The 23,360-nt window shown below is 41.1% G+C and overlaps 3 protein-coding genes across 3 annotated transcripts; all 3 read left to right on the top strand.

Moving 5' to 3' along the window:
• Nucleotides 1–85: 85 nt before the first annotated feature.
• LOC115767003 (transcription factor btd) lies at nucleotides 86–958 on the top strand. The gene has a single exon (XM_030711125.1). The coding sequence runs from the start codon at nucleotides 86–88 to the stop codon at nucleotides 956–958; it is 873 nt and encodes a 290-aa protein (XP_030566985.1).
• Nucleotides 959–2,367: 1,409 nt separating this feature from the next.
• On the top strand, nucleotides 2,368–7,792 carry LOC115767002 (carbohydrate-responsive element-binding protein). Its single transcript, XM_030711124.1, has 3 exons — nucleotides 2,368–2,417; nucleotides 4,941–5,363; nucleotides 7,099–7,792. The coding sequence occupies exons 1-3, from the start codon at nucleotides 2,368–2,370 to the stop codon at nucleotides 7,790–7,792; spliced, it is 1,167 nt and encodes a 388-aa protein (XP_030566984.1).
• Nucleotides 7,793–14,804: 7,012 nt separating this feature from the next.
• LOC115767050 (chromatin modification-related protein eaf-1) lies at nucleotides 14,805–22,297 on the top strand. Its single transcript, XM_030711182.1, has 3 exons — nucleotides 14,805–15,042; nucleotides 19,350–19,786; nucleotides 20,647–22,297. The coding sequence occupies exons 1-3, from the start codon at nucleotides 15,022–15,024 to the stop codon at nucleotides 22,034–22,036; spliced, it is 1,848 nt and encodes a 615-aa protein (XP_030567042.1). The 5' UTR covers nucleotides 14,805–15,021; the 3' UTR covers nucleotides 22,037–22,297.
• The last annotated feature ends 1,063 nt before the right edge of the window (nucleotides 22,298–23,360 follow it).

Raw genomic sequence — 23,360 nt, 5'->3', positions numbered from 1 at the left:
AGTTTGACTGTTATGTCCCTATTATGAACAATTATTAATTATAGTTTGTCGCTACGTCCGCTTTACTCTCCATCCCACATTTCAGATGCTGTGCCAAGGATATTTCCATTGCCTGCTGCTGGCTGCCCAGCTGCTTGTGTTGCCATTGCTACATGCCTCGCCAGTATCAAGCCCAGAAATAGCCAACAAATCGAACAAGTCGCCTAACAGCATCCAGGCGCAACAGCAGCAACAGCAGCAACAGCAACAGCAGCAGCAGCAACTACTCAAGTCCAATCCCAATGCCCAGGAAGCGCACCTAAACTCGCTGAGCGCATTTGCCTCGAGCTATGATAACTTGGACACGGCTCAAGCACAGGTGCAGCCGCCGACTGAAGCGGGCTTCAAGCCCTCCTATAAAATGCCTGAAATGGAGACGAACTTTACGCCCATGCAAAGTGGAGGTCTTGGCGAGAGCACCAGCATTGCCAGCCTACCCAGTACACCCATGCTGATGCAGTATCTGCCGGCGCAGACGCTTCAGGATGGCAGTGGAACCGTCCAGTATTTGCAGCTGATACCAACGCGTCCCATCATTGTGCCCATCAGTCCATATTTGACCACAGCGGCCACTGGCGGCGTACAGGCGCCGGCGCCCGCGTTAACACCTAATGTGGCTGCAACACCCGATTATGGCGCACGCGGAGTCCAGCTAAGTGCCTTACCCGCTAATACGGGCGTTACCGGCCTACACTATTCTGCTGCCGGTCTGCAGGGCTATGCCAATGCGGTCTCTCCTGTCGCCGCCTATCGCAGCAGCTACCGCATCAATCGCGAGGCGAAGGAGAAAAACTTTCCGCCCACATTTAGCCTGAATCTCAACGAGTATCTGCCGGCGGCAGCGGGTGGCCACGATACATCGGTTTCGGGAACAGCATCGCATCCGCATACCCAACTGTATATTAGAGCCAGGCCATAGATTGCAATCCCAACATTCATTGTAAATCCAAGTTTGTTGCTTAAGTCATTTGTTTTTTTTTAATAATTTTTTTTTTTGCATATTTTGTTGTTATGCTTAGCTCTTAAGCTCCACAATTGTTATTATCATAAGCCGAATAAAGCTCTTAAGTAAAATAATACTAGGAAGAAAATTATGGTCAAGAGTGCTCGGCTAAGAAGCCCGTAAATAATTTTAATGTTTTAAAGTCTTAAACTGTTGAAGTTGCAGCAGACTACAATTTTGAACTTTAATTCTGAATTAAGAATATAGTTAAAATTCAATATGATTTGGCAGAGATCTAATACGCTGACAATAAGCTCTGTCGCACGCATACAATGCAAAAGAAATGTTGTAATATTTCTTTCCCATACCTCCATTCAATCTTACAATAATATTTACACCTCCCAACCCTAATATACATAAATGTAGCATTATAAATATTACAGAGCGTATTACAACAGCCCTAGCTTGTTCGAAAGACCCAAAATAAACAAACAAACCAGCGAACATGGCTTGAAGCAAGGTCGTCTTGAGCCAACAGCCTAACAGAAAGAATTGCCATTGTCTCTAGGTCGCTTTAAGTGAAAGTAAACAACAATTTCACGCCCGCCCCGGAACAGTGAAAATTGTTAACATGGATAATACTTGCACTTGTGCACACGCATGTGTCAGCGCCCATTACGTTGTCAACCTTGAAGTTGCGTCAGTCTGTCCGGCCTAACGGAGTCGGGCCCTTGCCTGCTGTCAACTGTCTAATTGTCGCGTCTTGACAAATTCATTTTGAGACTTTAGCATGCCCGAGGCTTTCATTACTGCTGATCGATAAAAAATAAGAAAGACCTTCTTTCACTTGCGGCATTATGTGGAGCGAATGCCGACAGGCAATAAAAGTTTCATGGGGAAGCCTTAAATACCCTATCTTCAAATAATATCTGTTATATATATTAATACAATTGAACTGATTTTGGGTTAATATTATTCCAATTACTATTATTCTTTGGAATTATTATTATTTTGTTATAGCTTTGGAATAATTTAAAATTAGATATGGATTTCTCCTGTTAATATTAACACAACAACCGGATTCAAACTTTGAATTTCTTCTACTTATTTACGAAAACTGTAGAAACTCAAAACCTAGAAGGAGGACACTTTCTTATTCTCTTTAATTTGTACAGTTTTATCATATTTGTAACCATATTTTTGAGTTGGATGTTTTTATCTTTTATCTCAGCTGATGCATTTTTCACAGGGTCGACATAGTTGAAACACAGAGCTGACAACGGCTTGTGGTATACCCAAAGTGATATTAAGTGTGGCCCAAAATATGTAAGCATTACATGCCACATCGATGTACATATATTGCCACAATTCACTTTCGAGCTCTAATGGCGATGACGACGCCCTACGGCGTGCCCAGCGCTGTGCCGTACGTCTTGTGGGTCCATCATAATGAATATTTTGTGCTGTAGCCAGCATATGGATGGAACTGATTGGGCCCACTTGATCGACGAGTGCTGCGTCTGCTCTTCTGGGGCGGAAGTGAACGGTTAAGTGTTGGTCAAGCACAGCAACAAATACAAATCCATATAAATACACTTGAATATAGTTCAATTAATGGTCATGTTCGAGCTGCTCTGCTTGCCATGTCGCGGAGGGATAGATAATGAGGGGGGCGTGTGAGTGCCGCCCGTGGCTGCTTTGCATGTTACTGTAGCTGTTATAACACTCGTAAATGCGTAAATTAGCTTTGATGGCTTGACTTTGCATATTGTTGTTTTTTTTTTTCGGGCGGTATTTGAATTTAAAATGATTTCAATTTTTAATTTCCAAGCTTTGGCTGCTTACCCGCACTTTCCATTTCAATTAATTGCGCGCACTTGGCGCTTTTAGCTGCTTTTGTTTCGCGTTTCGGGGCTTGTCTCAGTTTCAATTGCAATCCTTCAACGCCGTCGCGACTCTCATCTGCAATGCCAGAAAGCGTATCTCAAAAATGTATAGATCGCTCTCTCTCTCTCTCTCTCACTCTTTACCTCTCACGCTCTTGGCCAACTGGCAACAATGCGTCCACTGTTGGGCTTGTGGCTGGTGGCCTGCAGAACTGCACGGCTGTTTCTGTGTTAGCCAAGCTGCCTCTTGGTATAAAACGCACCGTTAGCGCTTCGCTCTGTCGCAGTCGCAGTCGCAATTGCTTCGTTGCTGGGCTTCGGTTTCGTATAAGCTTGGCCAAGTTTTGCCACATTTTTGTTGTTGTTTTTTTGTGGTCACTTTGTGAATTTTGATTGTGCACCAGAAATTTAATTTCGGTTGTTAAGAAACATCCGCCTTAAAATATTTACAAAGTGAACGCCGAAGTTTGTTAAAAACATTCTATCACAATAAGTTCAACGATTTGGCTAAATCAAGTACCTTAACGTGCGCAAAGTGAAGAAATGGTGCGTAAAGAACAGTTGCCCTCTTTAATCCGAGGGGACGTATTGGATAAAACATAATGACAATTTACTAAATCCAATTGAAAAACAGATACATAGCATATCAAACTACAAATAGCCCCTAATATAGAACAATTAACTCATCAGATAGAAAACTATGCCATTTCGAAAATTATAAATATTTGCAAGGCAAGAATCATTTCTAATAAAAGTCTTGTGATCTCAATCCTTTTGGTGCGGCTAACTGCGCCCAAAAGCTGCCCAATAAATGAAGGGTCAACGAGGAATTCTAGGCGAGGGGGGGCGTCAATGTTTAAGCTCATGGCGTCTAGCCCCAAGAGAGGTAGAGCCTGTGTAGAACCTTTTTATACTTAAAGGTAGACACAAGTGTCAGAAAGTGAAGCAGAAACCAAGCCCGCATTTTAAGCACGGAATCAATCAAAAATATGTAATTTGACCCTCCTTTGCCCTCCTTTGAAAAGCCCTGCAAAAAATAAACTCCAGTTAGCTTGTTTTCCTAAAGCTTATTTTTGTCCGATCGCCCCTTCCCCTGCGTTAAGAGCTACTGCATTAGTGCAATCACGTGTTCTTAGACCGCCCAGTAGCCAGCTGACATTTGTGAATGACACAGTCACATGATTAATTGGCATGGCCCTAACAGTGCGGTTCTTTCTATGAGCGAGCTTGTGTCTTAAGTCTTTTGTTTTTAGCCAGGGGCAAAACAATAGCGCGCAAATTACGCACCTTAACGACGGCAATTGGCAGTCCATCAGTACCATTAGCTAGCATGTCATTAATCAAGCTGCATTTGCATCCGAGCGCAAGCATGTGACCTGGCCGATCATTACCAGGTGCCGTGGCCAAAATAATTAGAGAGCAGCGTCAAACTGGCGCACGCATCTATGATGATGATGATGATGATGGTTACGTTGGCAACTGGCGCTGTGAATGCTGTACAACAGTCTGGCCAAAAATTGCAACTAGTTTTTTCAAGTTTTATAGATTTATATTTTTTTTTTACCAATTTTTTGAATGTGGCATCATTGGGCATTGCACAAAATGCAATTTTTAGACGGCGAGACGAGTGCAGTTTTCGCTTCAATTTGAGCCCGCCGCATGTTGACTCTTGAATGCTGCAGAAATGTTGCAATCGCGGCAGCTTCGAATTGTTGCGTGTGTGTTTGCCGTGACAAATGGCCGTTAGTTTTGGCCAACATTTTTAGAAAGGTGCAGCTTATCAGTCGTGGCCTTGTGCCGTTTGGCAGCTGGTCAGCCACCCACTAGCTGGGCATTTGCTCTGCTCTGCTCTGTTCGGGGAGCGGCGCCAAGCATGGCTGACCGCGAGTTATATATTTAAACTATTGATTATTGTTTCTTGTCAAGCAAAGCATTTTCAGCTAAATCAAAACTCAATTAAATGCATCACTGGACGCAGGTGGGCGTGGCAGCGACCACATTTGGCGAAAGTCAGCAAGTTAAGCGTAAACCTTTCACCGCCAACACATAAAATTCAACTGCAAATAGCTTAGACCAGTATCGCGCCATCGCCTCTGGGTGAATCCCCTTCTAAACATCTCCATCCGTCTCCTTTTGCAGCAGCAACTTCCTCTGCTCTGGGTTCTGCTGGCAGCGCTGCCAGCGACTAGAGCAGCGTTGACGCCGCCAAACGGCTATGACGATGACAATACGCCGCTTCAACTAAGTCTCGAGGATCTGGAGCGGGAACAGGAGCAACATTTCGACCTCAACCGTCCGCCGTTGCTGCCCACACATTACGAGTGGCATCCAAGCATAGCCGCCAGCGTGCCGCCTAGCTACGTGCACGATGCCGCCCAGCTGGAGCAAGCGGAGCGTTTACGCCAACTGCACCAGCAGCATCAGCAGCTGAGCGCTGGCTACGCGTTGCCCGGCCAGCTGCCGGATGGCCTACTGCTTTTACACGATGGCAATCTGTAAGTATGCAACATAGTCGAACTTGGAGCTTTCACCAAAGCTTGACCTCAGGTGCAAACACAAACCTTAGCAAGCTTCAGCCATTTTATCTTAGACTTCAACAGTTCGAAGCTTTTGTAGCTTTTACTTTTTAAGAGCTTGCAGCTTATTTAACGGTTTTATTTGTAGACATTTGGATACATTCGAATTGAGCTGCAAGCCCATAAAAAAGTTCGGTGCAGGGGGGTACTCCCTGCCTTTGCCTTCAATTCCTGAACTCGATTTGTATTTTCCAAATTTTAATGAAACTATATTTTCAAAATCATATTTGCCCGTTCTACTGAAAATATTGAAAGCTTCAGTTATTTTCACACAGAAGTTGCGGGCTAGATTTGATTTCAATCCAAATTTAGCATCTACAAAATATGGCTAGACAAATCCAATGTTTGGGTTGGTTTAAGGTTTCGTTTAAAGAAATAAAAAATTTAGAATAACGGACCCGAAACGGTTCTTTCCAAAAGTAGTTTGCAGCCTAGATTCAAATGTTTTCAAAGGCCAACAAGCATTTCGCAAATACCCGACTATTATTATACTCGCTCACAAAGTGAAAAAAGTATAAAAGTCGTAGTCAATGTCCGTTTTGTTTCCCCTAGCTCTTGCTTATCGTCTGTCTGTCCATCTGAACAGAATTTTTTCGTTGACTTTAGACATAGATTAAATATCCGTGTATAGAGTTTTATATTTGTAGTTTTATGCATTGTATGTAATCAACAGAGGGAAGTATCTCCAACACAGTCAAGTATGTATTTTGGATCAGGACCTGTTTGTAAAAGGTCGATCGCAGAAACTATAAGGTCTAGGTCTATAATTTTTCGATATCTTCAGACATTTACAAATATATCAATAAATATCGATTTTGAGACATTGATTTTTAAGTAAAGACTATATGAAATTTACAACATTTTGTATTTGGGCCATTAAATATTATTAAATATATTATAAGGACTATACTTTTTGGATAGCTTTAATAGTCTGCGACATGTGTCTAAAAATGAATGTTGAAAATCAATCATTTTTGATTTTGTAACTAAAGGAAAATTTCAGGTTTTCTGAATGGTAACCAGTAATGTTCCAACAAAATCTAAGTAATCTAAAGATTATTCAGAAATGTTCCAAAAACAATTTAGGTAAATCTGAATAACTTAAATCAGTATTTAAGAGCCTTTAATTAGGAAGGACCTTCAATACTATAGGCCATGTAATTCATTGAGTTCCGCAGGCATCTTTAACAACACTTGATAATCTTTAAGAAGGAAACGAGCAACACGAGTGGCCAATGGATTACTATTGTTGGCATGAAAATTACTAAGGGACATGCATTTGTCAATTGAATTGGCCATTTTGTTGAAAATGAATGAAAATTACTGGGTTAATCGAATTCCCTTAGAGATACATTTGGGCAAATCCCGGTATTAGACCGAATCTAATGCCAGACTAATTTCTGTTACTGATAGACAACTGTTGGCGTTTGGGTGGGTGTTGAAACGGCCGGTTTCACTCACGACTGTTGCCGCCGTTGGCTTCCGACAAATGGCAGCAACGATTGCCATAATAAATAGCAAAGATTAGATAAAAGCAGCTCGTTAGGTCACGTCTCACATTTTCTCCATTAAACGCTCTCTCACTTTCTCTATACCTCTTTCGCTCTCTCTCTCTCTCTTGCACTCTCTCTTCCTTTATCTCTGCCCGTCTCAGCTCACCCACGCCGTCATCGACTCCCACAACAGCAACAACGCAAACGCGAACACGACTGCTTCAACCCATTGTGCCCTTTGATCTGGACTTGCAGCTGCAACTGAATGGCGTGCAATATTTGAGTGGTAACGCGCTGTCTGGTGGTGCAGCTCAGCTGCCACGCCCCATACCCAGACCTGTAGTACGCCCACTACGACCACCCTACGCCTTTCTGCAGCAGCAGCCGCCATCGCTGCGACCCGGTCTCAGTCCGCATCCCAGTCCAGCGACACTGCCTCTTCTGCTGCAGCAGTCCAAGCAGTTTGCCTATGCGCCGATGCCACAACGCAACTATGCGCCCGCTTCCCGCATACCACTGCCCTATCCGCCCAGCTTTGTCAGCATTACGACAAGAAGTCCAGCGTCCGGACGCTCCGCCAGTCATTCGAAGCCCTTCCGGCCCTCGCAACCGGACCTGACGCCGGATCTGTTCGCCGGACGTGACTCAAAATCGCTTCTGGACTCGTATATACCCAGCTGGGAGGTGCTGCGACTGTACCAGCAACAGCAGTCGTCCCGTCCTTTCCAGCGCCACACCTTGGCCTATGCTGTGCCCAGTCTGAGAGTCTTTAAGCGCGACTCCAAGCTGGAAAGATCGTCCGAACGCAGCAGGATCGTCAAGAAGTCCCTGGACAAGCAGCTGAAGCTTCGTTAGACAGCCAAATTGGGCAAATGGATTTAGTTTGTACTTAGCGATTGCATTTTTACCCACTTTGCATTTATGTATTTGTATTGTACATACATATGTATATATATATATATATTTTTTTTTTTTTTATTGTTATAATATATTTATTTTATTAAAATCAATTTGTAGATTTTTAAATTTAATTCTATTATTATTTGTTACCAAATAAATAGACAGAAGTGCTTGGCTTTATGGACAGTACATAACAAATATTTATTCATAACAATTCCCAAGACTAACACATATTGCAAAACACGTGCGAATAGATGTACACCAATTGATTGAAATTCTTTACTCGTGCTTCTCAACATTTATATTTAAGAAGCCATAAAATTAAGTCAAATACTGCACAATTCTGAATGTTTATGAATTCGCAAGTATTTTGTTCTAAGGCATATTTATAATGCATATGTGTGAGTGTGTATGTATGTGTGTGGGCGTGTGTGTGTTAGTGTATGCACGCATTTATGTATATATGTACATATGTATGTGTGTTTTCAAATACCAAACGCAGACCAAGCTTATTTGTCGCTGTGCTGAAAATTTAAATAAAACGAATTTCTACCACGTGCTCTCCTCCTCGATTCTCAAGAATTCAAGAAGGTTCTGCAGTTTTTCTTGTTAAGCTGGTAGTGTAGTTTTTTTTTTGGTATTTTTTGTTGCTTTGTTTGTTGCTTTCTTTGTATGTATGTATGTATGTATGTATGTATGTATGTATGTATGTATGTATGTATGCATGTATGTATGTATGTATGCCTGTATGTATGTATGTATGTGTGTATGTATGTATGTATGTATGTATGTATGTATGTATGTATGTATGTGTGTATGTATGTATGTGTATGTATGTATGTATGTATGTATGTATGTATGTATGTGCAATTGTACATATGTGTTTCTACCGAGGAATCTTGAATTCTGCGAGCACGTCTCAAATGATTTTTTATATAGTACCTTGGAAAAAATTTGAACACGAAACGACTCCCACTAAATCTTTGCACCCGATTTCCACCAAGGAGGAATGGATTTTCCAAAATCTGCGAAACACCCATCAGATGAATTTTGACAAAGATCTTTGAAAATTTGTTTGAAGCCGATCGGATGGTAAGCAAAAAAGTTTCATACAACCGTTCTTCGTTTATCAACTACTGTTGTTAATGAAATATCCCAAATCGCTGAAGAACGTATTCATTAAGTTCTTATGTAGAGCTTTAAAAAGTAGTTTTATGCAAATCGGACAAAACTTAGCCCAAAAAATCTTTGAATCGCATTTTCCATCGAGGAAGCTTGGATGTAGAAAGGAAAAATAGGTTTTTCCGCAATTGTTCCACACGTGCGAGTGGAATTTCTCGAGACCCCGTCATAACGTGCACCTTCATCACATTATGCAACTAGAGTGCAAATTTCAGCTTCTTAGCTCTAACCTTCTGGGCTGTGATTGATTACCAATCAGTCAGTCGATCAGTTTTAAATATAGAGATTAAACAATTTATTTTAAAATCAATAATCTTTATTTTGAACAAATATTTAAGTATTACTGTTCATTCTTATGGCGAAAGTGACTTAGTGTTATAAAGAAAGTTGAACCTTATTGCGCACATCGAATATTAAATGCCCTTGCAATCATCAAGTTGGGATTATAATAAAGCTCGTAATTGCTGAGCTTAAATGATTCATGATAAAACTATAATACCCTATGCAAGAGTATAAAACGAGTATTTGGCTTACAGGTCAAATGCTCTTAAATATTGCTTGCTAGAATCTCTACACTCATTTAAGCCAGCCCTCTTGATTATTTCTTATTAATTATATTTTAAATATTATTCAATATTTATTTATTTCATATTTTTATTATGTTATGTTTTATAAATTATATATTATTTATTATTGCACAGGGTTAACAAATTGTGGTAAATTTGTTTAAAATCGAAGATTACATTCTCAATTTCTATTAACCAAGTCTCAGGATAGTTAGTATATATGCGAATGCTTATTATTCATGTGTACATATTTAATGACAAATGTATGTATATATGTCTAACACTCACTCATATGTCACAACTTATCCCGAAGAGCGAGTGTGGTTGTTTGCGCCGTGCTCACATAACAAGCCATGTCCCATGTCCAGGCCATTTAAAGCGAAGCAAAGCCAATCGAATCTAGCGACAATCCGTATGGAAGATGTGACTTTAGCGCTTTAGTCTATGCGCCCGCTGCTGATGTAATCGCGTCCATAAACCGACGAGCTACCAATAACAAACAATTACACCGGCCGCATCAACAGACGCCAAAGCAAACCTGCCAAATGGCATAGCTGCACCCAAGTCGCAGTCGCCGTAGCAGTCGACGTCGCGTCGCATCTTCGCGCAGCGATGCTGCAAAATTATGATTTGTGTGGCAGTGTGTTTGTTGTATCGGATTGTATATTCGAAAGTCCGACACTGTACAATTTATGCAAGTAGGAAGTGTTGCACAGTCGCTGCCGACTGCCGACTGAAGCAGCAGCAGCAGCAACTGCAGCAACAACAAACTGTGGCATCAAGAGGTCGTATTTTGGCTGTTAATGAAGTTGCCACAATGTTAGCTCTGAGCCGAATTGTTGCATTGTCTGCTGTGGTTTGCTTGCCATCAATTAATTCCAAACAGTCGTATGTGAAAAAGAGGATGTTCAAACTGCCCAGTTTCCGCTCATCTTCAGCTAACGTTGGCTAAAGACCATGATTATAATAAGTAGGCTGTCAACTAGACTGTTTGTATTGCTCGCACTTCCTTCTTATCCAACACTGAACTTATCGATATGTTTATCGATAACTACATGCCTCAAAAGAGGCCAAACAAGCCCATGTATATCCAAATTTAATTAACTTTTTAACCTCACAGACTGATTGATTGACTGCCCAACCAACTCACTGACTGATTGATTGGCCAATCAGTATCAAAAAATAATTTTATATCTCTACAAACAAAATAATTCAAGGGTTTTTAAAAATCCAATCCCTAGGTCGGCTAACCCACGAAAAAGTGTTGCATGAGTCTATCATGTTTTTTATTAATTAAACTATTTTGTTATTTATTTATTTGATATTATTTTTACTATTGCCCTCCTATGCGATTCTCATGATTTCAAGTAGGTCTGGTTGGCTGCCATGCTTTCATATATAAGTAAAGTATAAAAAATGCTTTAACTACCATATAGCTTGCCCAGTTTGAGCTAGCCGAAAAGGAGTGCTAAGCAAACGGGTTTTGTAGCGCAACTGTCCCATTATCTTTTCAAAACCTAACTCATTTACAGCTAATTGAATTAATTATTTTACAAATTGTTCGGCATTTAGTGAAATTAACCACTTTAATTAGATTCCAATTTACATGTTTCACTCTAATAATGTTGAGTAAGTAGTGCTCGTTTGCTAATTTAATTGTTCGCAATTGTTTTTATTCACATTTAGGATATACGAATCCGCTTTTTCTTCAAACATTGACTTGGTCCGCATATTTTATGTACACTAAAATACCAGAAGTTTAATTAAGTTATCTTTTGAATCGCACTTCGATTATCGATGCTTTTTGTCAAATATGGCCCGAGCAAGGCCGAGTAAAACTAGCTATATAGAATCTCTTATACCAAACGTATGCGGCTTGCTAATTTTTTGTGTGTATGATAATCACATGCACTTTTTCATGCGCAAAAAACACATATATTCACATTGCATTCACATTTGCATACACATACACACATATGTGCATGTGGATAAGCTTATGTTCTGTTAGCCCAAACGCAGGCCTAGTGTATTTTAGTTTTTTATAACTTCCTCCGCTGTTTAGCAAATTAAATGCAACACCATTGTTTATAATGTCGCCCTACTATGCGATTCTCATAAGTTTAAGCAGGTTTTGCAGGCTTACATGCTTTGATGATAGGTGTAATACGTACCCGACCACAAGTTAACTTCTTGTTTTAAAAGATCTAACATATAAAAGCTCAGTTTATTTAGCAGCTGACTTAATCATAACAAGGTTTGCAGACAAATATGCATACGCCCCCGGAAAAATTAACAATTGCTAAATCCACCGATGCCGATTAAATTTTTGACCTTGTGAGGCCCAAGGGCTCGCTCCAGATGCTCCATAGTATTTAAATGCATGCACGTAAGCATAAAAGGGAACTCACCTTCGAAACGAATCGAATGCAGGCCGATTGTTGTCGTTGTACAATAAAAATATATTTTTTCCTTTTTTTTCTGACAATGCTATTTTGTGTTATTTATTCACTTAACTCTATCGATTGGGCACATGTGCAATGGCATCAGTTAGGACACTTGCTATAAATAAACTAGAGTTATTTGTATGATCCACTTTTGGGAAAACTTATAAGAAAACTACATATTGTACGCTTCACATTAATGAGGTGTAGTGTATTGACTGGTCGGTGTTTCGAATGTGACTTCCTTCAGCTGCTGACAAGCATTATAAGCGGCATGGACAAAGCCCACGTTAACCTTCTGCAAATGGGCGAGTAAGCTGCATTATCATTGCTTATTATTATGATATTTCATATTATATGGAACCAACGACTTTACGCATCTGCAGCATATATGTAAAAGCATTATAAATAATAATAATAATAGCAGTGACGTCTAATAGTAGCTGACCGATTGACATTGTTGCAGCTGTGGACCGAAATGATGACTTGGCCGCTTGGTACTCAGTCAGGGCGGGCATGTGAGTGGGGTGAACGGCATTGGGCAACAGGGCTGCCCACTGGCCGGTCAACATCTCAATTGCTGTTTATTCGCCTGTCGATGCGATCAAAGCGAATTTGTAAATAAATAAATAAAAACAGACAAGCCCAAATAACTAAAACAAACTTTCAAACAATGCAACCGATTGCCGATTGTTGATTGCGACGGGGCGCGTGATATTCGTATTTCTTTTAAATTTATTTTATATTTTCTCTTTCTCTCTGCCCTTCTCATATATTTTATTGCCATTATCGTTATCGCACCAAGCTCTTGTAGCTGGCGATGTTTTCGGATTACAAAACTGACGAAAACAGTTGACCGTTTGCATTTAGCCGCCTTTGTTATGCCATTTCTTTTTTCACACAAGCCCAGGCGCCAACCCAAATCCAAATGGCCAAAATATCAAAATCTTAAAATCTGAAAAATCCCAAAATCCGATCCCAGATATCTTAATGCGCCAATTAAATTGCCACCACTTGCGGAGTCGCGCGTGAAGATCGCGTTGGCACTACAATTGTTTTTATGCAAATTCCGTTTCGATTGGTTCGGGCTTTGTGACTAGTCGCTGGGCTGGCTTTGTGCAAGCTATGGAGATCGTAATGGCCATAATAATAAGCATAACATGTATTCATCTAAAATGAAAGGTATCCCAGATTGAATCTCGTGCAGCTCTGTGTGACTTGTGCGCCACACCAAGCGTTGCGCCAGTTTTTTATGACTTTGAACTTGAACTGAGCAAACAAAGGTGTTTTTTCTTCTTAAAAAGAAATTTCGTAAAATGAAAGGAATCAAATCAATATCAACAATAGGCAAGGTCACTCATTTAATTCCAATTGTGTTATTGTAGTGTTATTTTATGCCTCCTCAGAATTCGTTACCATCGGATGCCAATATCATCAAATTAAGTTTTAGTTTCATTGATTTATTTAAAAATATTGTTTATTTTATATATATTTTGGACCTAACCATACGCTATCTCAAAGCCAGTATCAGAAAATAAGTAAACTTCACTAGAAAATATTGATGTGCCCCAATCATTACGAAATAATCCTGTAAGAAGCCAATCAGTTTTATACTCCTTATTTTGTATAATTTTTTTGAATAGACCGACAAAGAAATGGATAGTTTAACTGCTTACTCCTGTTTTCAAAACACAAATATTACTGAACGGAGTTAGTTACTAGAACCTCTATTTATTTATTTATTATAATTCTAGCCGTTACCTAGTTGAAAAATAAGTATTATATTAGTTATTAAGTGCCCTCAAATTGGAGTGCACACTATGATTTCGAAAAAGTATATTACATTAGTCCGTTTAAGTACGTCCTAAGGAATTCACATCTTCAGTCTTCTTTTCACCTTCTATGAAAATATGTTCGCCTGTATGAAAGCGAAACAAGAGCTTATTAAGGGTCCCAATCTGCAAGTCTTATACCTATTAGATCCCGTTACTGTGAAGGACATGCATTTACCACGGCGCATTAAAGATTCTTTTGCGATTCACCCAGCAATTCACATATTTCTATACGACCAAATAAATATGTATCTAGCAAGTATTACAGATTCACAAATTCTATGTAAACCAAAACTGAATAGCTTTGGTCGCGTTAAGTGCTAGCAAGTCAAAGATTTAGTTTTTCGTATGCTAATAATATAGTATATGTTGCTATATGTTGGCTTTTTGTAACCAAAGAACTTGGAAAAAAATAGTGTAACAAGTATTTTAACATTGAAACGAATCTGAATTACCTGAATCATTGCATTTGTTTATTGTTGCAGCAGCGTCTGGCAACCTACACCTTCAGCCACGCATACACACAGACACACACGCGGACATGCACACACACACACACACACACACTCACACACACACACGTGAGGTGTCATTGCTTGTGAACTCGTCCATTGCTCGTTCCGCACGTTCCCGCTGGCTGACTGACTGGCCAAGTGACTTGGACTTGCCGCAACGAAGACGTTGCTCGCTGCGACTGTGGCTGCTGCTGCTGTTGCTGTTGCTGTTGCTGTTGCTGCTGCTGCTGCTTTTGTGGCTGTCGTCGTTGGCATAAAAACCAAGCGCACCGCCAGCGCCAGCCACAGTAAGTCGCGCGACTTTTGAACGCCGCAACGACCGTCGAGCGTTGGCACGATCAGCGATCAAGTTTCCCACAATTTTCCAGCATCTTGTTTATAAACAATTTTCCTTTTTTTTCTGTTTTGTTTGAAAGTGTGCATTAATTTTGTTATTTTTGTTGTTGCATTTAGCAAATGTAACTGTGCGAAAAAGTTATTAAAGTGAAGCAGCAACTCAATAGAAAGAAATACAATCCATACGATACGTACTGATATACACGTTCGTCTCAGCGAGTGTTCGTGTATGTGTGAAAATTAATATTTAAATGTGCATTGTCTGAGGCCCGTCGCCTTCAGCAAATACGAGCAAAAACATCTTTGGGAACAATGAGATTAGTATTGATATTGGTATGTATTATACGAGCAGGAAGCACTAACCCATCAGCACTTACATAATCTAGCCCAACCCAACGCGGAAGAGCCGCCTAGGCAATGTCAGCCATTGGCAAGCCCCAAATTAGACAAACAAGCCCATCATTAGCTGTGACCTATCAACTATTTAAACTAATCTTATGGCCACAAATTAGTTGCAGATCCAAGTGCCTAGCTTGAGACATATTCATGCATCCAATCAGAAGTTTTCTTATTGCCAATTTTGTGGCCTGCCCACCGAAAAGTTGCACGCAATTGCAATTTGTGCAATTCCAAAGTGTTGTTGTAGGCGTGTACGACGCCCACCAGAAATGCTTCCTACTACTCCTGTGCCGTCATCCGTTGGCTGCTCAATTAATTTGCATTGCAGCCGCTGAGACGCTGAGCCGCTCAGCCGGCTTGGCCAGCTGCAAGATGTGTTTCACTTTTGTTTAATAAGGGGTGCGGGGAGCTATGGCAATGCCACGTAATGCCTGTCATAGAAAGTGCTCACAGTGGGAGTTTGCAGCTGTATGTGTGTGTGTGTGTGTGTGTGTGTGTGTGTGTGTGTGTGTGTGTGTGTGTGTGTGTGTGTGTGTGTGTGTGTGTGTGTGTGTGTGTGTGTGTGTGTGTGTGTGTTTGTGTGGCCAGTTCGTGGCGCTTAGCTTAGCCGGTCTTTGACAGCAGTTCACTGATCCTGAAGCTGATGCCACACGCCCCACTACAAACATAATTTTCCTGTTGAATTTCTTTTTGTTTTCAGACCCCACAAAAATAACACTGCACCAAGCTCTGCCATTAGATATGTACATATATCAACTTTCATATCAACTTAACATCTATGTAAAAAAGTGCATACAATTCTTCTGCCTGCGTAACAGCCGACTTATGGCAAATCATTTTGCATATTTCAGTTGAATTTTGAAACTTAAGCGAACTGTAAACGATACAAAAAAAAGATTTCTCTATCTGAAATGGCAAACGTATACTCTGATACATCAAAGTATAATTGCATTTGTCATCTTTTTTCTTCCAGGCCAGCTATATGATGCAGCCTTTCGCCAAGAAAGATAAAGATAGTTTTTGTTCAATAATTTTAATCGGTCTTATATTCCAAAGAACCATGACCATACTTAAAGACTCGTGACAGCATCATAAGACCCTCGTTGCTAAAGGGTATAACAGCCATAACAACAACCGCTCAATTTGCAACTGGCAAAAGAAACAAGATTTTAATCGCATCGCTTCGCTGATCTCTCAACTCAACGCGAGCTGCGATGAGTCTACCCGTTGGCTAGGCCGCCCTTGCCCTTGTCTCTGCATGTAAATTTTGGCTAAAGCGCCTGCGGTTCTGGCCTCGTCAAACAAGAAACACCAACAATAACAACAAACAAACTTAAGTCCGCCACACGTCACAAAGCTCAATATATCAGTTAGTTCCAGTTCCAGTTCCAGTTCCAGTCCAGCCTATATCTTTACGCTAATTGGCCAGCTGGCTATCGAGATTTATTAGGCAGATCTCCTAACTGGATGGGATTGCCAAACAGATTTAGCCGCAAAATGTATTTAGGCAAATGCGGCGACATTTCGTGACGGCTTGTTGCACTGAGAACTCGTTTGCCACTGCGGTTACAACGTGCTGCGGTATGTCCTATGTGAGTAAGCTGTTATATAAAATAATATCAGCTGTGTTAGCTGCAGGGTTGTGCGAGGTGGAGCACAGGACCAAGCATCAAAGTCTTTTGAGGCTACTTAATATCTTGGCTTTGTTATTGTTGAATCTACATTTTATTGTTATGGTTTTGTCTTGCTATTTTATTTTTATTATTATCATTTTTTGTTGCATCATTCACTGAGCCACAGCAAACGGCAAAAAAAAACAACAACAACAAACAACATGACGCAGCTACAACTAATTTGCACGCGTTGCGTGGAGCCAGCAGCAATAATTTCTTATTTTTCTCTTTGCCCGGGTTTTTGTAGAGATGCACGCGTGACGTGCCGCAAGTGGCTCACGAGTCACGACTCACGCATTGCTTAGCAATGGGCATTTAAAATGTGTTATGCGGGAAATTAATTTTTAAATTTTTGCAACATTTTTTGCACCTGCCACAATTTAATTGGGCTTGCGACATGGGAGGCAGCAGTGTGGACGGGGTGGTAGTGTTTGCGCTTCGCAATGTTCTGCCTGAGCTGCTTGACAATTTTGCTGTCACATTCTGCAAAGTGAAAGGCAACAACAACAACGACAACAACAGCAATTTAATTAAATTATTACACAAAGTGTGTGTGCTTTTTTTGCTGCTTGCCATCAAAAATAAATCAATGCTAGCCAGGCTGACAGGCAGCAAGTGTCGGGTAGAGGGGTAGGTAGGGTGGACTGGGTACAACTGCTGGACGCATTATATAAAGCGGGTAACATAACAACAAAGATCACATAAATTCGCATGTTAGCAAAACTCGTCGACTTCCTCGGCACCAAGCGACCGCCCCCTCCAGCTACAAACATGCACCCGACCAAAGTGCCAGCATTTGACAGAAATTATTTCTGCAATTTTTTTATTTTGTTTTTTGAGCATTTTTGTTTTTGAGTCGCAGGTGCGACCGTGCAGCAGGTGAACGAAAGTCTACCAAATAGTCTTCCTGATTAAAGCAGCAATAACACACACACAGACACACACACACATACTGCGGTAAAAACAATTGCAAAATGAGCAGTAAAACGCACTGCGCGCTATTAAATTATATATGTTGAGTCTGGAGTCTAAGTTGACTTGACACACTGTCCCAGTTTCGGATTTATCGCCGCTGTAATTGAGTGACAAAATGCAATTAAAAAATGTTGCTCTTATAGCGGACTGGCTGTGAGATAGTTAACGCGCAACTAAACACATGCAAAATGTTGAAATATTGAACAAAGCAGGTGACCGAAACAGTTTTCAAGAATAAGCAAAAGCTTGTTAACAAATTGAAATATTGGGAATGTGTTGGAGATGAAAAAACTAAAACACACAGTCATGGAACTTAATGTTGGTTCGACCTCTAACTAAAACACAAAATCAAAAGTATTTAAGGAATTTGAAGTGAGGAAACCTCTGCGGAAAGTTCATAGCTAAGAAAAATAAATGAATAAAAATTTACCGAAAGTTTAAGTTATTATTTTACACAACAAGTCTGGGCTGAATATCGCATTATCCTCCGAGGAAACCTAAGGCGCTTAAAAAATGTTTGCAATTTGTTTCAGCTTTTTTTTTTTGTATATTCAAAAACTATCGATTCCATTCCTTTACAGAAAGTGCCAAAAATCACTTAAGCAAATTAGTTATATAAGCCGAAACAAAAGACTGAGGACACGAACTTGATTGCAACTGAGCAGAGTTTTTTCAAATCATCAGCTACCTACTCCAAATGTATTGTTTTTAAATTACCAACTGTTAACTTAACAATATTAGTTATATAAATCGAATGTATGCATCATAATATATGCCGACTATGTATATCATATACATATCAAAAGACTGAGGACACGAACCTGACAAAATATTACAACTGGGCCAAATTTTTCTAATAATCAGCTGCTTACTCACTAATGTATGCTTTTTAAATCATCAGCTATGAACTTTACAATATTAGTTATATCAGCCAAAAGCATATATCATATCAAAATCAAAAGACTGAGGATACAAACTTAACCGAATGTTGCAATCGGGCATGTTTTTTTTCTAATTATATACATATTTTCATATACATATTTTCAAAACAAAAGACTTAGGACGCGAGTTGGACACAATGTTTTCCCCACACGAACTGCTACCATAAATGCAATAGAAAAACAACATTACAACATCCAGACTGCAGCCCGACTGCTTCTGCACATTCACTTTATTTACTTTATTCGATCGATATAGACGAAATGTCAAATGTGAAATATACATGCATCTGTGCATGTGTGTGTGTGTGTTTATGTGAGCTGTAAAAGTGTTTGATTTTGATTTTATTATTGGTGCTTTAAGAGTCGTTTCGATTTTTAATGATTTTGTTTGGTTGTTTGGGTTTTTGTATCGAGACCATTCGATAGCCAAGAGCACAAAAACAAAAGAGCTTTTGGCGCAATCGCCGCAACGTTCGATTGTCTGCGCTGGCGCCTCACCTTGAGCCCAAAGTTTAGACAAAGGTGCCAGCAAACAAAGCATCAGCGCGTCTCTATATATATTTGCGATACCACTAACGTACATTCATCTATACATGGGCACTGATCAAATCTTTTAACATAACATTTTTGGATCCTTCTGTTTCCATTGCAGTGCACGCTCTGCGCGGCGCTGTGCTTGGCCAGCGCTTTGGGCCAGCCCGATGCGCCAACAAAATCATCGGCCAGTGGCTATCCCAAAAAGGTGACCACACTGAAGAAGCGACCGACTAAAACGCCCAGCACCACAGCGATCACCTCGTCATCCTCAGCTGGCGCTAGCCCAGCCACAACGAAGCCCAGCAAACCACGCACCAAATTTGCCAGCGCCAGCACCAGCGCCAGCAAAAAGACTACGACAAAGGCGCCTTCTCTGGCCGCCAGCTTTGGCAATTTGCCCGCCGATGATCTGGAGTTCATCAAGGAGCTGGACAAACAGTTTAAGCTACACGGCAACAAGATCAAAATTAAGGTGGAGCGTGAGAATACGACCAGCAGCAACGACGGCGGCAGCGGCAAAAACAACAAGCGCACCATCGATGGCGAGCTGGGGTCAGTGACTTCTCTAATGTATCCATAACTAGGTGGCGCCGCCTGGAACCAGTTTGCAAAGAACCCAAACTTGCTACTGTTTGGCACTAGGCAAATTGTTTTGTGGCCGAAAAACACGCGGGTTATTATTAGTACGAAAGAAATGGTCATAGTGTGAAAAACTACGCCAGATTTATGATGTTTCGCATACTCTTTGATTTCGATTAGACAGAGATCTGTTAGACAGAGCAAAATCTATTTATCTCCAATTTTTAGTTGTCTTGGTCTTAAAGCTACATATGTTGCTTTACATAGATAGGGATCTATATGTACACATATCTTTAATCTTTTCTTCTATATTTTTATTCTCTGACTTCCCAAGAATTCGAAGAACATTTATTTCACAAAATCTTTAGATAAATGCCAAAATAACATATGTATGCTTATTCAAGTTTAAGCGACTTCCCTCACTTGTCCTTCGTATTTATCCTTCATTTATAGAAGTCAGATTAGTTTAATTGAACACAGTCTTTCATTTTACATTCCCTTGCAAATAGCTGACTTAAAATTAACATGTAATTGGAAAAAAATAGCAAAAGCAATAATTAAAAAATGGAATAATAGAGTTCTTGTCATAATATTGATCTATAAATAGAAATGAATGCAATTCAGCTTATGATTAACTGCGATTCAATTCGTATTCCCATTTCCGTGGCCTGACATTTACAAGCTGAGTGCCAAGTTTATGAGAAAAGAGAATGGAAACCGGTAAATAAATTACCTTTCAAGAAGTCATGTCAAAAGGGAAAATTGAAACGGGGGCCAGTACTTATGACTTGTCTTACTGCCATGCAAAATACTTACGTTCCGCCTCTTTACAGCTATGGCTATGCGCATCAGGGCTACGACTATACTCCGCCCAAGTATATGTTCTATCCGTACTCGCAGCATGACATACCCGCAACGGAATCGCCCGATGTCTATGCCGGCTACTCGCCGGCTGACTATGAGCAGCCGGGCACGACACAGGCCCAACAGCAACCAATTCAGCATCAGCAGGTGACCAGCGTGACCATTGAACCCTCCTACTCGTACGAGCTGAAGCCACAAACCAGTTACGAGACACAACAGCCGGTGGCTGAACAGCATGCGCATGCGGAGCAGCCGCAAATCGATTTGCCACAACCGCATCATGAGTCCAGCGGGACGGGCGGTGACGTCGCTGGCTACCAGGAACCTGTCATAGTGCTTAGAATACCCGGGCCGGCCAAGTATGCGGCGCACTTGCAAACGCTGCTGCAACAGTATCTAGAAATACGCGCCGCCCAATATCTGCAGCTACTGCAAGAAGCCGAACAGCGCAAACAGCATCAAAGCGAGGAGCTTCCACCACAGTCATATGATACGCCCGAGCAGCACGAGCAGGCGCACTATCATCCGGATGTCACCTATGCCCATCAGGTGGCCCCGACGCCGCCGCCCATACAGTACGCGCCCATTGACGACGTCTATCAGACCTACAAAGGTCGCCACCAGCAGTCCCAGGCACCGCAATATGAGCAGCCAGCTGCTGAAGCCTATTATGCGCCCACCGGCTACCAGCAACAGCAGCCGCAGTTCTACTATGCCCAGCCGCAGCAGCAGACCCAGTACGAAAGCAGCTACCAGCCACAACTCTATCTGATTGCCATGACACCGCAGGCACAATACGCTGAGCCGTCAGAAGCAGTACACCATCAGCAGCATCAGCAGCAGCAACAACAGCAGCCAATTTATGTGCCAGAGCAGGAGCCGCCCACAGCACCGGAAGTGGAGCCAGCTGGCCATGATCATGAGCTGCCCATTACCGAGAACAATCCGCGACCCACACACACCAAGGTCATCTTCAATTCACAGAGCAGCGGCGCCGCCGACTATGCCTCCAGTATGTACGACCTGCCCTCCATTCGGCCCTATGCGGAGCATCAGCATCAGCAACAACACCAGCAGCAGCAGGCGGAGAGTGGCCACACGGATGTGGCAGCCACACCCGCCGACTACCAGCCATCTCATGAGCCCGCCGAGGCCATGGCCATCACGCAACCGCCCTACAACTATCACGCCCACGGGCTGAAGATGTCACGCCAGCAGCGTCAGGGCAAGCGGGCGGCCAAGGCGGAGCATGCGGCCGACCAGCAGCTGCAGCAGATACGCGAATATGTCCGGGAGAAGCTCGGCGCCGAAATGGGCTCGGCGGTGGAGTACAAAACGACGCAGCTGCTGGAGGGTTGAGAGCAGCTGCAACCGCTGATATTGTTAATATTATTGTACGTATGTGCTACCATCGCTCTCATTTATGTTTGTTGTTGTTCAATGTTGCCTGACAAAAAAAAAAGAAGAAAATATCATTAGTATTTATTCTACTGTGGGAATCAGGATTGGAAAAGCCACCAAGAGCAACGGCTCCAAGGATCACTTTTAGGTGCATTTGTTCCCTTTCCCAAATTTTCATTAAACTCGAATTCATCTCGTGTTGTTTTACACATCATTTTCACGCTCATGCCAGTTGTTTTATTTTTGTAATCTCATTTGATAAAACATTTTTTTTTTGTTTTTTTGTTTTTTGTTTTGCTAACAACAACAAATCGTGTTAAATATGTGCAATAATTAGTTTATAAAAAATGTGCTTTGGAATTTATATATTTTTGCACAAATAAAAAAATGTGAAATTTATGAAAGCTGCTTCAGTTTGTGTAACTCCCCGAAACGAAATGAGTGAGTGGTATTTTGTGGAGCTGCAGAAATAAATATAAGCTAGCGGGTATATCCCGGCCTTGCCCGTGGCAAGATTTTTGCCTTTTATTTTGGGTATAACTTTCTCACCCATTTCCTGCCCGTCGTTAAAATTAATATTTATCAGTATATCTCATGCTATTTGTAGCAAAGATATAATAAAGCTAGCATTGAAATCCATCGAATAAGAAACTTAGAGTTGGAATCAACATTTTCCACACAGTTTAGTAACGTAGTGTGAAGCTTGAAGTCGAAAAAAACAACATTATGAACCTTTGACCTGCATTTTCCATTTAAAAATGCTGCATTTACGAAAAAACCTTTAGTATCTTAAGAGAAGGCAATTTGGCTTAATACAAACAGACAAACCCTTTTTAATATATGCATACAGTATAAAAACTGGCACATGCACACATTTTCAGGCCCGTGGCAAAATTTTGCTCATACAACATTTTGCCAGTTCCATTTCCAGAACTCCTTCATAAATTCTATGTGTATGTGTAATCCCAAGAAAACAAATATACAATTGACCAGTGGCTATGTCTCAGTCGACCACTTTGCTGCCTTTGATTGCATTTAAATTAGCTGCCTAAAAGCATGCAACATGCTGCAACTGTGCTTTGAAGTGCTGCATGTGGCAGGTATATTGCGAGCATATTTAACACATGTTAAATGCGGAATATCCAGCGGAAAGTGCGAGTATCTTATGCAATTTGCAACGATCACCCGGAAATCATGCATACAACCAATAAAGCTAAGCACATAATGATATCAATTGAAAACAAGCAAGAACGACTTGCTTTGGCACGCCGAATGTTATATA

This window comes from Drosophila novamexicana, unplaced genomic scaffold (assembly GCF_003285875.2).
Source record: "Drosophila novamexicana strain 15010-1031.04,08,12 unplaced genomic scaffold, DnovRS2.1 tig00001302-arrow-arrow-pilon, whole genome shotgun sequence".
NCBI classification, from domain to species: Eukaryota; Metazoa; Arthropoda; class Insecta; order Diptera; family Drosophilidae; genus Drosophila; species Drosophila novamexicana.
This window is presented reverse-complemented; position numbering and strand designations above follow the sequence as displayed.